Source organism: Saccoglossus kowalevskii, chromosome 1, assembly GCF_978046115.1.
Source record: "Saccoglossus kowalevskii chromosome 1, keSacKowa6.1, whole genome shotgun sequence".
In the NCBI taxonomy this organism is placed as follows: domain Eukaryota; kingdom Metazoa; phylum Hemichordata; class Enteropneusta; family Harrimaniidae; genus Saccoglossus; species Saccoglossus kowalevskii.
In genome coordinates this window covers 15,784,514-15,800,639 of record NC_140641.1, presented here as the reverse complement: position 1 = coordinate 15,800,639, position 16,126 = coordinate 15,784,514, and the positions used below count along the sequence as shown (strand labels likewise).

Genomic DNA, 16,126 nt, shown 5'->3' with positions numbered 1-16,126 from the left:
ATTAAAAAATAAAATGGGATTTAAGAAAATAAAATGGGACTTTTAAGGTGTATTTTGGCGTCATTTTTCATACATTTCAATCAATCCTGCCGGCTAAAATAGTCTAAGTTTTACCGTAATCATTGACGTCTGTCTATTCAAGAGTACATGTACACGTGTATGATTTTTATCGTGATTAGCGTGAGCGGATAAGCTTGCTTTCGAGAATGAGCTGTTATCACTGTGAACAATGTTAAATTATTCTTCAGTTGCCCAGTTTATTTTTTAAAAACAACTAATTTTTTTATTTAAAAAAAATCATGCCGTTTTCGCATCAAAATTCAAGCCAAAATATCGTACTACAACATCAATCTCTTCCGCATTGCGTTCAATAACATTAACATATTTAAATAAGCTATGGTAATTTGAACACGTTGGCATCATCCAGCTTTTTGATTGGTTAATTAGCGATTTGACCTATTTGACCTAAGAGAACATGGTGGATATCCTACAGCATCAAACGTTTATACGAGACCAGAATCATTCGCTTACGATGAAACTAAGTTGACTTTTATTTGTATTTCATAACCATTCAACAAATTTATTTTGTGTACATTATTATAATCACTACTGAGTACGGTAATAATCAACAATTCAGAAACGCAGCATGCCGAGATTTTTGTGTTCGTTTTTATTTGAAACTTTGTTTATTTAGAATATATTTTCGTTACCAATAAAATAAAAATCTCTCAGTCAATCAGAAACCCGGATTCATGCCTTCGAGGAAGGTCCCGTTTGAACGCTCACATCGGGGTTTTTTTTCGTTTGGGGGAAAACTAAAACTGGTCGCAATTTTCGATTAAGAATGAGTCGGCAATTTTTAGTGGAGTCGACAATTTGGAGGTAAATAAAACACCGAAACCCGGCAAATAATTAGGTGGACGAATTTTTAGAGGGGTCAAAATTTTGGAGTTTTTACGGCACTAATTATTCCATTTCAATGAAACTTAGTACAAAGATGCTCTAGGACAATGTACAAACCTAATTAGTTTGGGGTAAAAATCTGTTCATATTAATTCCCTAATAAGCATAATAATTCATAATTTTTTGGTTCTAATCACATTTCAATTAAACTTGGAGACATAGATTTTCTGTTACATTGCGCAGACCTCATTAGTTTTACACTCAAATCTGGTCATATTAATTTTCTGATTTGCATAATTAGTTTTCAGCTAAGTAATTTCGAATTATATTTAATGTGTCTCCAATACTCTCAGCACATGGGAGTTCTTTCTAAGCTTTCTTTGATTTAAATTGTCTGGATACTGTGTATCACTCAGTGTACATCATTTTATTCCAAGGCAGTAAACTTTTATTTTATTTCAGTGTACCGGTACATTTCTTGATTGACTGAAAAGTTTGTAATTGCTGGTTGAGATTGTTTACTGTTTTGTTTTTTGGAATTACTCGGTAATATAAAATAATTTTTATGAAAAAAATCTAGTACTTAGAAACAATGACAGAGTGGAGGGAATTACATTTATTATTCAAATTGTCATCAACTTTATATTTTCATTGCATTTCAAGAAATGTTGTGCAATATATTTATGGTAATAGTTTTATCTTTTTTTATATTTTTCTTACAATTGTATTAAATTTAAGTCTGGTACATGTTAAGCAATAAAATATTCTTGTTTAACTAATTTTAGTTTATGATGTTATTTATGTAAGTGATTGATGGGCTCTTTCCCCAAAACAGCTGGAACCTCCAGGAAAAATATCCAGGATTGCTATAGGACAAATTCATGTAGGATTCCTATAATATTTTGACACGGATTCCTATAGGACAAATTCTAATAGGATTCCTATAATATTTTGACACAAAAACCTATAGGATTCCTATAGGACAAAATCCAATAGGATTCCTATAGGACAAAATCCAATAGGATTCCTATAGGACAAAATCCAATAGGATTCCTATAGGACAAAAACCTATAGGATTCCTATAATATTTTGACACAAAATCCTATAAGATTTCTATTGAACAAAATCCTATAGGATTCCTATAGGACAAAATCCAATAGGATTCCTATAGGACAAAATCCAATAGGATTCCTATAATATTTTGACACAAAAACCTATAGGATTCCTATAGGACAAAATCCAATAGGATTCCTATAATATTTTGACACAAAAACCTATAGGATTCCTATAGGACAAAATCCAATATGATTCCTATAATATTTTGACACAAAATCCTATAGGATTCCTATAGGACAATATCCAATAGGATTCCTATAATATTTTGACACAAAAACCTATAGGATTCCTATAGGACAAAATCCAATAGGATTCCTATAATATTTTGACACAAAATCCTATAAGATTTCTATTGAACAAAATCCTATAGGATTCCTATAGGACAAAATCCAATAGGATTCCTATAATATTTTGACACAAAAACCTATAGGATTCCTATAGGACAAAATCCAATAGGATTCCTATAATATTTTGACACAAAATCCTATAGGATTCCTATAGGACAAAATCCAATAGGATTCCTATAATATTTCGACACAAAAACCTATAGGATTCCTATAGGACAAAATCCAATAGGATTCCTATAATATTTTGACACAAAATCCTATAGGATTCCTATAGGAAAACACGTGTCAAAATATTATAGGAATCCTACAGGAATTTGTTCTATAGAATTCTTATAGGAATCCTATATTAAACTTTTGTAAGGGTAATTGAGTGTCAATCAAATGACCACATTCTTTTTCTGAATGCCAAGCCTATATATCAAACCTGCTAGAGCATAGAGTAGTGTGCCAAGCAACAACACTTCTGGGCTAAGTATGATTGTTTGTCTCTTCAGTCACAGGTCAAAAAAGTTTATTGGTCACATTCACCTTGCTTTCAAAATGTCTATATTTTTTACAGTTGCAGTATTCTTAAGCAACAACAGAACTGGAACATACACAAATTAGGAAGTGTGTTATTCTGTAAAGTAGTGAAAATGGTAAATATTTATAAAATATAGGCTGTGAACACGATGAGAAGTGCTTTGCTCCAACCATTTTAAGACAATTTCATGAATATGGAAATATATCAGTGTGACCAATGTGAGAAGAGTTGTACCCAGTCAAGTACTCCTAAACAGCATATGCAAACACATACCAATGAGAAGCCACATTGCTGTAAGCAATGCAAGAAGCATTTTATCACCTCAGGTAATCTTAAACAGCATATGCAAACACATACTAATGAGAAGGTACATCATTGTGTGGGGTGTGAGAAGAGTTTCACCTGGTCATGTACTGTCAAACAGCATATGCGAACACATACCAATGAGAGGCCTTATCATTGTGTGCAGTGTGAGAAGAGTTTCACCCGGTCAAGTACTCTCAAACGGCATATGCGAACACATACCAATGAGAGGCCTTATCATTGTGTGCAGTGTGAGAAGAGTTTCACCCGGTCAAGTACTCTCAAACGGCATATGCGAACACATACCAATGAGAAGCCTTATCATTGTGTGCAGTGTGAGAAGAGTTTCACCCGGTCAAGTACTCTGAAACAGCATATGCAAACACATACCAATGAGAAGCCTTGTCATTGTCAGAAATGTGAAAAGAGTTTCAATTGGACAAGTAATCTCAAACAGCATATGCGAACACATGCCAATGAGAAGCCTTATTACTGTCAGCAATGTGAGAAGAGTTTCAATTGGACAAGTAATCTCAAAGTGCATATGCGAACACATGCCAATGAGAAGCCTTATCACTGTGAGCAATGTGAGAAGAGTTTCACCCGTTCAAGTACTCTGAAACAGCATATGCGAACACATACCAATGAGAAGCCTTATCACTGTCAGCAATGTGAGAAGAGTTTCACCCATTCAAGTACTCTGAAACAGCATATGCGAACACATACCAATGAGAAGCCTTATCACTGTCAGCAATGTGAGAAGAGTTTCACCCGTTCAAGTACTCTGAAACAGCATATGCAAACACATACCAATGAGAAGCCTTGTCATTGTCAGAAATGTGAGAAGAGTTTCAATTGGACAAGTAATCTCAAACAGCATATGCGAACACATGCCAATGAGAAGCCTTATCACTGTGAGCAATGTGAGAAGAGTTTCACCCATTCAAGTACTCTGAAACAGCATATGCGAACACATACCAATGAGAAGCCTTATCACTGTCAGCAATGTAAGAAGAGTTTCACCCGTTCAAGTACTCTGAAAAAGCATACATGTACACATACCAATGAGAAGCCTTATCACTGTCAGCAATGTGAGAAGAGTTTCACCCATTCAAGTACTCTGAAACAGCATATGCGAACACATACCAATGAGAAGCCTTATCACTGTCAGCAATGTCAGAAGAGTTTCAATTGGTCAAGTAATCTCAAAGGGCATATGCAAACACATGCCAATAAAATGTCTTCCAAAGAGAACTGCTCTTCATACAATAACATAAAAAAGAGACATCCATTTAAGCTTGGAAATTTTACTTTTATACCGGTAGATTCAAATAATCCAAATGTTACTGTAATACCTAATTCAGTAAGTCAGTTTTACTGTCATCAGTGTGAGTGTATATATAGTCAAATAACCAGTCAAAGACATTTATTAATTATTCATAGAGAGGAGAAATATACATATAGATGGGAAACAATGAATGATAAAAAACAGTTAACTGTCACGCGTAACGGATATGATGAGCATTTAAGCGACGAGGAGCAGAAACAATTGTTTATTATGCATGCTGTTTTCATTGTTGAGAAGAGGAGTCATGATGCTGTGGAAGAATTCAGATTATACAGCCATGGTTGATACGTTCTGAAGTGTAATCTCATTCAATCAACTTATTACAGTGCATAAACGGAAATTAATTTTCTTTCGAAAAAGCACCTTAATTATTTTGGCAGACGTTTGTAGTTCCTGTGAAGTGCAGAGTATTTTTTTTGAGTAAACATTAAAATGATTCGATTTAAGTTGCATATAATTTAGTTAATCACCACTTGAAAGTGAAAAAAAAATTTAATTGTGGGTGTTGTTTTCCTAGAAAACTTTTCATGCAAAGAAGAACCCCAACATTTTGACCATTCGTATTAAAATCTTCCAATAAATCATGTCGCTGTTGTAACAGTTGTAAATACATATCTAATGAGAATCCTAATCAAGTACTGTATACTCTGAAAATGTATTGGATATATATATAACAGAACATTTTCACTTGCAATTTATATAGGACTAAGACTTTCAGTGGAAATTGCTACATAACATTTTATATACAATGAGTACAATGAGAAGTTGTACAAACCAACGCCACTAAAATACAAAGCAAATTTGTGTGCATACAATATATGGTGGAGTTTCTCTGAAACATTTTTTAGTAAGTGGAGCAAGCATATTGGTCAAACAGTGACTCTGTCAAGACTTCTCAATATTGCTTATCAATATTTCCTCGTATGTGGAAACAAATGTATATCTGACTGTAGAAACAATAAACAACTTTCTTTTCTATCACACAATTCAATCAAAATATTCAGTTTATCGATGTAATTTATAATAGCAAATATAAAGTTCAATTACAAACTCTCACATCTGCCTCTCGGACTTGCGGCATCGAATTCATTTTAGAGATCCGAGTAACAATGATGTACATTTACAAACCAAGTTTTGCCTTGTGTGATTAAGTGGTTTACTTATGCACATCAATTTAAAGCTTATGATTTTTCAACCTGATACAGACATATGTTAACATGATTCCCATATTCACACCAGAGATTTGTCAAATCTATTGAAGACATTTTATTCACCATTTTGTAAGATATTTAGACTATGATAAAGATTTAGTTTTACTGAAAAGGAAGTTTTATTTAAGCTATTTTGTGATTATGCAACTGAAAGAACACCAACGAATTATATAGTTCACAACAATTTTCCACAAATATTTTTGTATTATCATGAATGTTTTTGTAATACCTAAAATATATAACAATCAGATATAGCATTTTTAAGATCTGTGACATGGATGGATTTTGTTCAAACATGGTATATACATTAGAAATTATGGGTCTCTGATGTACGTCATTTTGTTTTTGAGATCGGATTAGAAATGGCTCACTGGTGGCCATTTTATTAATGATTTACTAGAGCCAAATCTCTGACGTGCTTTGACTGATTATGTTTAAATTTTCTATATTCATTATACATCATGTCATAGATATACAGATGTTTCAGTTTGATGATCCAATTCAAAATGGCCGAATTGTGATCCTTTTGTTTTAATTAATGATGTTCCAGCGCAGTATCTCTCAATATGGACAAGTATTGTACTATGGTAGTATAAATAAAACTGCATAATTTAGATTTGCATACTAACAGGGACTGCGCCATGCATTGCTTGCTTGTTTGTGGTTTAAGGTAGAGATGCAGTTTATTTGGCTTGCTTTTTAATTGAGTAATTAGACAATGAAGATCGTATTATATATCCAACATGTTATACATTTTCTGAAAGCTTATTATACAAACTTTGTAAAACTTGTCTTTATTTTAAATATCCAGAATGCGTTTCTGATTTTGGGTCAAAAATATGCTTTTTTGGACAAAAGTGGTTTAAACAAAAATAGCTTAAAAACTTCAAGTTCGTTTGTGGGTAAAATTACATCACTGGATACCTAGGTATACTACTAATTCAAATGCGTACACTCATCTCTCTAACGGCTTTCAAAGTCGCACAGCATGACCTCAAAGTTCACTCTTTTCTATTTTTGCATAATTTATATATCCATGTTAATTGCGGACTTGTTATTTTTGTTCCACTCGCCGTAATAAACTGTCCGGACGCATTTTGAAGGGGGAACACCTTGTCAATAATGTGTGAAAATTTCGAAGCAAATGGCCAAAGCGTCTATCAGCTATTTTAATTTAAAACCCAAGAATTCTCCAAAAATAGAAGACGAGAAAAAGGCTTATTTGCATATTTGCGCGTTAAACCGGGAATTACTGCTTTGTCATACTTTGTCATACTTTCTAGACTATTGAAAATGAAAGTTAACGTATAGACATAGACATTTTATGTAAAATCGTTGGACCAGAACAACTACTCTTGAATATATAAATCAGATACAGTTATTCATACCAGTGTTTTGATGGGGTCGGTAAAAACACGTGGCAATGCCCAGTAAATATGGCGTCATCTCATGAATTATTAAACAGGGGGCGGTCCTAGGAAGGTGACCTTTTATCACGATCAAAACATCATGGCTTCTCTTCGATGTATTTTCAATAAAAAGTCTACGAGTATTTCAGAGCCTATGGTTTACCGTGAAGAGTACAAAGTGGGATATTAAATTATTTATCCTTGATGATTTTTATGTAGTATTGAGAACCAACTCCAGGAAGCGAACGCACAATAATGAATAATCGCGTAATCCTAGAATCGAAACTCGAGGCACAGAAGTTTTGTTCATCGTTTCCAATCCCATTTTTCCCACTGCAACATATTTGTTAAAAGAAATATTTTAATTCTGTTCGTTTTTTAAGGAGGCATTTATATATTTTTTTCCGATTTTGGCAACGCCTTATTCAGGGATTTTCTAAGACAGTCGCAGACAATCAGCGCACGGATGTACGCACAAAACATGCTGTTGTACTACCGGCGACGGTCGCCTGCAAGAAGAGAGCTCCAGCTCCTAACGTAAAAGTTTTAAAATTTCGACCGGTTTTAAATAATTAATGTTGGAAATCTGACATGTTTTAAGAGTGCAAAATTAAGTGCATTTTCGAGCGGTCGAATTTTTCTGAATAGAAATCGGCAAATGAAAAAAATAGGAGTGCTAAACAGTGTGCTTCGTTAGTTTAAAAAAAATGGAATGTCCGTCAAATTGACGTAAACTTCCCCATTTTTCACGGAAAAAGCAAAGGTCGTGGCAGAGTTGCAGGCTAAAAAACTCAAAAATCAAAACAAAATCATCAATCAGTAAGTATTATGACTAGGAAAACAAAACATCAGACGCGGAGAAGCGGTCAGCGCGTCAAAAGAGTTGTTACCGAAATGTATCAAGTTACCTCTCTCTGTGATTTATTTTTCATTGAAATTATTTGGTTGTTTTCAATTAATTTTAGCGTACCTCTGCAATTTATTTTAGCATTGTCAGTTGTTTGCTTCATTGAATTAAACGGAGTTCGTCCGGTTGCAAACAAAGCTATCTCGCACCACCTAGCAAAACTTGCGAATGATCGAAGTACAGGTACCCATTGGACAAAAGATACACAAAAGTTTGTATCTCCCCGACCCAGTGCAATATATCCGGTTAGAATCAAAGCTCACGTGCCCCTTATTTGAGGGAACAGATTCTGCCGTAAATTCGGGATGGGATTTAAAAAATAAATAAAATGGGACTTTTAAGGTGTATTTTGACGTCATTTTCTAAGTTTTACCGTAGTCATTGACGCCTATTCAAGAGTATGATGTTTATTGTGACTAGCGTGAATGGGTAAGCTTCGTTTCGACAATGAGCAGTTATCACTGTAAACAATGTTAAATTATTCTTCACATGCTCAGTTTATTTTTTGAAAACAATTATTTAAAAATAAAATCTCTGTCAATCAGAAACTCGGATTCATGCCTTCAAGGAAAGTCATGTTTGGACGCTCACATCGATTTTGTTTTTCGTTCGGTGGGCTGATGCCTTCAGTGTAGCTTTTGCCTCTTCCGACATAGAAATCATCTGAATCTTCTTTCTACCTCTCTTTCTTTTCACACCACGCATAATGTAATGATAAAAATTAGGAAAAAACGCTGAGGAAATATGTTTGGTTTGCTAGCGAGCGAGAACTGATTTAAGATTAATTGCACATGCGCGTAATTGAATGAACTATGACCCGTACAATCTCGATTTGCATATTGTCAATCAAAGGTCTTGTTATTTGGTTACTCATGCAAATTAGGCAATTGGACATAAACATTGCCACGTGTGAGTGTTTTTTATTTTCAACCAGAAAATAAACAGCAATTTTAACAGTGTTCCAATAAGAATTCATTGGTCAAATTTTCACAGAATGTTCTTTAGATAAAAATCTATATAAAAAACGAAAAAAACTATTTTTGATTGAAATTCACAAATAAACTGCATCTCTACCTTAATTTAATCGCCTTTGCCTATCCAGTGGATTAAATCCTTTTTCTTCATGGAGAGAACAATCCATACAGATCTCCATTTGACTCTTCCTAAGATGTATAGATTCATCCACATTTCTACACATGACTCGATCACCAATATCACATACACATTGTATCATTCGAATAATTGTTTCATCGTGGATCTAAAGGATATCAGATCCTGTTCAATCGTTAGGAAATAAAAGATTCCATTCATTAGAAAATACTATAAATCAAAATGTAGAAAACACTGTTTTGTTTAAATCCTGTTTTCGCTTAAGATGTGATAATGCAACTATATAATTTGTGGTGTTTTGATTCGAATTTGAATTGAAATTATGTTATCAAATTTGCCGTTTATTGAACTATTTTATGTTGTCTTTGTTAAATAAATTATATTTCATCACGGTGCATCTTCTACTACATGACATTTTGAACACATTCTGTCTTTTTTTTATTGCTGGTTTATGGCGTAAACAGACTTTTTCAATTGTTTATTGCTCCCCAGTCCTTAGTTAATTTGTTACCATATTTGGATTGTTCTTGATTTATTTTACATCCATTCATGTGAAAAATATTAACGTGTTTTATTTTTTCTATATCCAGTGTTAGTTAGTATACTCATAACAAAATCAATTGTTGTAGACACGAAACTGATTTCTCGAAGTTCTTGAGTTATTTCATTACTTTAATTCTTGTGATGAGAGCATTTATAAATAATGAACTTAATGAATACATTTGTTTTACTTAATTTTTAATTTCGTTATTGTTAATTTAATTTAGTGTATTGCCTAATGCGGTTTCCATTTTTTGATATTGGTAGATTGATTGTACCGGATTGAAGCTTATATAAATATTCTAATAATTAGTGTATGTTACGGTCACTGGCGGAATGTGGGTTTTCTACTTGTATAACATTTTTCGGAGAGATTCACTGGTCAACTGTACTGGCATCATGGTAACTATACCATATTAGTTTCCTTTCACATGTTCACTCACATAAATTCCTTAAATTGTTTAACATACCCTACTGTCAAAATATATACGTTTGTTGACTTTTTGTATGTTTATATGCGTTGATTGTTGATTATCACACCCATTAAGTTTCGTTTTGTTATGTCCTTATTCTCCTTGTAAGATTATATTTCTCATTATACTGTATTTTTGTGTTTCTTTAATATTATATACATGTGCAGTGGCATTCATATTTTTCTTAAATAAAGTTCTTTTGATTGTATATATGCTGTACAAATGTGAATATCTTTCTTCATTTCACACCACAGGGAAAATTCGCAGTTTGTTTGCACTACTTGCAACGCTTCTTTGATTTCATTAATGAAAAGTATTCCATCTAAATGTCTCTTATATCATTTTATTCTAATTCTAATATGATAAGAATAGTATAATTTTGGCTTTTGAATAAGTTCCTTGCTACTGCACAGTTATTTAGGTTCCAACTCGGGTTGTGTGTTGTCACAGTGTATGTGTGTTACGTTTGTATACAAATGCAATGGGCCAATGACACACACCGGTGCATGTCTTCACCAGACCACACATCCACTTAATAACGCACAACACACTATATGTTCATGGTGAGGTTGCAAGATGTATTTTCTAGAACATGACCAACTATTTGCTCAAACGCCAATCAAAAAACAACCAGACATAAAAACGAATATTCACATTACTAACGTAATAACGATAAAATAACTTTCAATGAAGCTGAAAACAAATTGATGTCCCTTTTTAGCACACGCCATCCTGAAAAAAAAACACCTGGAGACATGTACCAGTCACAGTCAGCTGGCGCAAACGTGATAATAAAATAAATACTAGATATTTACTATATGGGGGCCGCCATCTTGAATGACGCACACAGCTAAATGAGACAAGTTGTGAAACTCGTTTTTCAGATTCCTACAAATCAGGACAAAAATACCAATCTTTCACAAAAATACGGTTCGTTGGGGTTATATTAGGCCAACCAATTACAAAATTCAACCGAATTCGTTTGTGTGGAAAAATCCTTTGCATACGAACACCTACATGTAATTACACGAAGAACCTAGAACACTAAGCCGAGGTATTTGAAACCGAAATTGTCATCTAAGCGTAAGGCCGCCGCTGATTGGCTGCTGAGCTGGAATGCAAATTTTTAGTTTCAAATACCCCAGGAAAGTGTTCTTTATTTTATTGTAACTAAATCTCAATCACTACTTAAGAAATCATATATCTCACAACTATTCACTGCGCCTAGGCTACAAAATCTATAGGAACAAGTTAAAAGTCATCCCATAGTATGTTTACACTGACAGGTGAGTGAATTGTATACCTTCATTAATTAAAGCATAACTAGATACTCACTGCTGGTAATATTAGATCTGTTTAATTCGTTTAAAAGATTCCTCATTAGTAAATAGCGCCCTCACTCAACAATATTTAGAATGAGTGGTTGGTCAAAAGTTTGACGAGTCAGGTGCATCTATTGGCTAAGCTTGTACATAGATGCAAATTAGTATAGGAACCATTGATGCTGTAAGGTGTACTGGGAGGGGTGGAGGATTTCATGTTTGTAATGACTGGTTGTAATGTGGTATCTCGTTGTTTTCAAGATGCAGTCTGATATTTGTTGCTTTCTTGGTTGTTCAATTGTGGCTAAAATTTGTGTGGTGGGTGGAAGATGTGTTTATTGTTTGTTGAGTCATTGAAATGGTATGGTCCAAATCCAAATTCGATATGGCGGTGTTGAATATGGCAGTGTCGTCTAAAAACCACGCATCAAAATGATTTCTGTTTATTTACTGTTGTAGATCCTGAGAACTAGCCATTGAATATGATGTTGGGAATAAATGGTTTTCTGAACAAGCCTAATTAATTATTGCTGGCAATATTCCAGTATGAATTGGGAGCAAACTGTGACACCAAATCTAGTCGTTGTATTGTTATGCTTCTAAAATATTTTTTTTTAAATAAAATAAATTAAATAGAAATATCATGTGTATTTTTGTATGTGGAAACATGGCTGGCCCACTCAAAAATATAAAGAAGTGTGGTCTGCAGTTCTTTTTTTTTAATTTTTTTATTTGTGAAAAAAAAATGGTATTTTACAGAGTGTAAACAATAAAACACTCACAGTGCAAGGCTAGTTCACCAACATGTCTATTCTCTTGCTTGAGTGTGAAAGTACATGGTTTAGTGACTACCTCTTATATTTTTAAATTTTAGAATTTCTTTTATTTGGGAAGGTTCTTCTGTAAAAATAGAACAGATATAGATATATATAGAGATAGATAGATAGATAGATAGATAGATAGATAGATAGAGATATATATAGATATATATATATATACACACATACATACGTACGTGGACAGAGAAATTAAGACACGACTACATGAGTAAAGTTGACTCTACAGTACTGTTTCGTAAGGTGCATGGAGTACCTCACTCATCAGGAGTTAAGACTTTATTAAATAAACTACCGAAACAGACTACTTTATAAGCGTTACAGATTTGCACAACAATGGAGTGTGTTTACGATATTAAAACTAGATTTGGCTCTGTGTCTACAGGAAGAAAACAACTCATTTCTTTTATTTAAACTACAGTAATGTGGTTGGAAAAATATAATATATTTCTCTCTAATACATAAGTTGCAACGTTTGCTTGAAGTATTGTATGGTGCAGCACGCGATAACACTCCATTTGATGTCGTAATCGATGTTATTGTCTTTTAATGACCAAGCGTATTTACTGAGCTCTGTTGCGTTTCTCAATGATTGGTTGCGTAGCGATGCAGTGTGGTTTCTGTACGGGTTTTAAATTCATTTGTTTTGATTACAGATTATTTGCTTTGTACGTTATTCCATGGAACTTATAGTTCCATGGTTATTCGTACAACTGTAGCTCAATTTGATGGTGTTACGGCTGAAATATCGTAAACACACTCCATTGTTATGCAAATCTGTAGCGCTTATAACATAGTCTGTTTCGGTAGTCTTAACTCCTGATGAGTGAGGTACTCCATCTACCTTACGAAACAGTACTGTAGAGTGAACTTTACTCATGTAGTCGTGCCTTAATTTCTCTGTCCACGTATGTAATCTGCTCTACAAACTCATAGTTTAGTATCGAGCACTCTCACCTGGAATAATCGACTACCTTCCTATATATATATATATATATATATATATAATCAGATGCGATATTCGTGTACATTGATGTTATATCAATTTAATATAACAGTGTCAGTATAACAAAAAATGCGATAAATAGCTTTGTTGAAAACAATGTTTATTTAGCATTGATACCAGCGTAAAAAACGGACGACGTGAGGAAAGATTGAATAAATTCTAGAAAATGCATGCCCTGTGCAATTAAAGTAAGACTAAATAACAGAACAGTCGAGTTATGTTATAGAGCCACTTGTTCAAAGTCGATATGTCACAATAAGTGATCTTGTTGTACGCTAAAGCACTAATAAATGTTAAAACGACAGGGACAATAGATAACTCCACATGGAACGAGTAAAAGAAAACATAAAAGTGGTTCAGAACCAAATAAGAAAATTATACTGATTTGATACACACTTCATCTGCCAAAATGTATCAATCCGCCAAGACAAAGTGAAAAGTAATAAAAGCAAGCGGCTCATGCCTAATATTGCAATACAGTCAATCCTCATATTATATCCATTATATAGCAAACTTGCCCTCTGATAAACTCGGAGATTATCAGAGGGAAAACTATTTGAATAGCCGGCGCACCTATCCGCAAAACAAAATCGAAAGTACACATCATGGACACTGATAAAACATAAAGGGCAATATACAACAACATTGTGATTATTTTTGAGAAGAGCTCATTATAGCTAATCCTAATACAGTTGGGACAGTGTATAATTGGTGTTTGAAATATTGAATACAATATCCAGCATTTTACCAAACAACTACTGAACCAGTGCACAACAAATGTCCATTTCTACCGAAACACACAATTTTACACACGTACGGGCAAGGTGTTTATGTATATGTACCAGATGACAGTCACACAATAGAGATCTATTTCCAAAACGAAGCAAAATGTAAAATCCATTGTCTCTCTACTTGGAGTTAAGCTCAAACTTAAACTAAATACGCTATTTTATTTGTCACAGATAGTTAAATTCATTCATAAACTACACCCAAAACTATAACATTTTGCGTTGACAGAATTACTTAATCAGAATTGTGAATGAAGTCGTGTACATTGCATTATCGGTGCTATAAATTGTAGAAGATATTGCTGAATGGAAGTTGTATAACCATGATGCTTTGCTTCATTTAAAACTTTGTTATTTTCTCTATTATTAACATATATGTGAACATACCCGGTGTTATTTTTTTGCGGTTGTCTATAGCATAGAACTCCATTTGTGTAGCTAGCTGACTTGGCAGTGATTGGGTTGTTTGTTCATCATTGTTAACATGCTGGATAAGATTTAAGCTAATCTCATATATTTGCATATCGGCTATACCCAATTGCGTTCACGCACGGGATGTAAGCAACGGTTTGCACATGCTAAGAAACTCCCCCAAACATGTTAAGAATATGAAAGTCTTACTCTTTAGTCATTTTAACAATGATTATTCAGTACACTAACCAGGAAGGTATACATGGTAGTTATACGGTTATAAAACGTTGCTAAATCGGATCCAGAAAGTGACACTGCAGAATGACAAGAAGTAATACAGTGCGTCATCGTTAGTTATTTTTTCTCGCGAGAACAATGTCCCGAGATGTGTTCGCGTAGATTGTCGTGTCGGAAATGGCATACTGAAGTGAATAGTCATGAATATAATAGTATTTTCTTCCAAATGGACGTTGAATACAACGGAGTTTTGGGCGGTTAGCCCCGATCTAAGCGTTCGCACATACCTCGTTAGGCCGTGTTCAGGTTCTGGACCGAGTCTTAAAAACAGCTTTCAACCCATACTTAGTGTTCTTTAGCCTTTGCTAAAAAAACGTGTTCAAACGCAACTAATGTCTTTAAACAAATTAATAGTACTACAGATATGTACAGATGCATTCAAATTAAAGCTTATTTGTAAACATTCTGTGATTGTTGTGGAACAATAATGTTTGACAATAGATTGCAGCCTTTGGTATAAAATTATTTTCTTGAAAACATAATTCTGGTCAATAAATTGGGACATTTATAAATATTGTATTAGAACAAGCAAGTCGTTTTCTCAACCTTAAAAAATGAATGAATCTTACTGGCATTCCCCCCGTCAAATCTACTACATTAGTGCCACATGTTTTCAAAATTTACACCGATGATCCATAAGACTGTGACAGATGTGGATGTGTTTGTGTTTTGCAATATAATTATGCCTTTTCATGGAATAATGGCCAATCATTTGTGCTAAGTAGTAGTGACTTATAGGATGGAAACACTTCTCTGTGAACATTTAAAAAGCAGGTTCCGAAAACAGTCGTAACATATTTACATGGGTCCAGTAAGAATAAGAGCATCCCATGCCGCACAATTATTTCTCAACTTAATTGTGAGTAGTTACTTGTTAGATTTGTGAACACCACCTTGAGGTTAATTTTATATTAGATATATGCGACTAATTCGGCCGTGTGTGCCGCACAATTATCATTCTCTCTCAACTTAATTGTAAATACATTTTTGAACACCACCTTGAGGTTAATTTTATATTAGATATAGGTGAATAATTCTGCCGTGTGTGCCAGACCGACGTGTTTTCAACGCTTAGCCATTTTCACTAGTATGCCTTTCTACTGACAAAACGTTTTTAATCACGCAACACAACATTGTGTGCAATTCACAGGTTCGATTACCTTTTTAATGCGTTTTACACTGCACGATTCAGATATTGCTGTCATCGTACACAAAAAATGTAATCATCGCCTTCGGTTAACTATTATACCAGTGACCGCCCTTTCATTTGATATTT

General features: G+C 33.9%; 1 protein-coding gene across 1 annotated transcript; it reads left to right on the top strand.

Moving 5' to 3' along the window:
• The first annotated feature begins 3,400 nt into the window (after positions 1-3,400).
• Positions 3,401-4,825, top strand: LOC100370188 (uncharacterized). Its single transcript, XM_002742241.3, has one exon. The coding sequence runs from the start codon at positions 3,401-3,403 to the stop codon at positions 4,823-4,825; it is 1,425 nt and encodes a 474-aa protein (XP_002742287.3).
• The last annotated feature ends 11,301 nt before the right edge of the window (positions 4,826-16,126 follow it).

Bases quoted from the DNA above. Each gene is read 5' to 3' on its own strand.
- LOC100370188 (XM_002742241.3), top strand. From the start codon at position 3,401: ATGCGAACACATACCAATGAGAGGCCTTATCATTGTGTGCAGTGTGAG.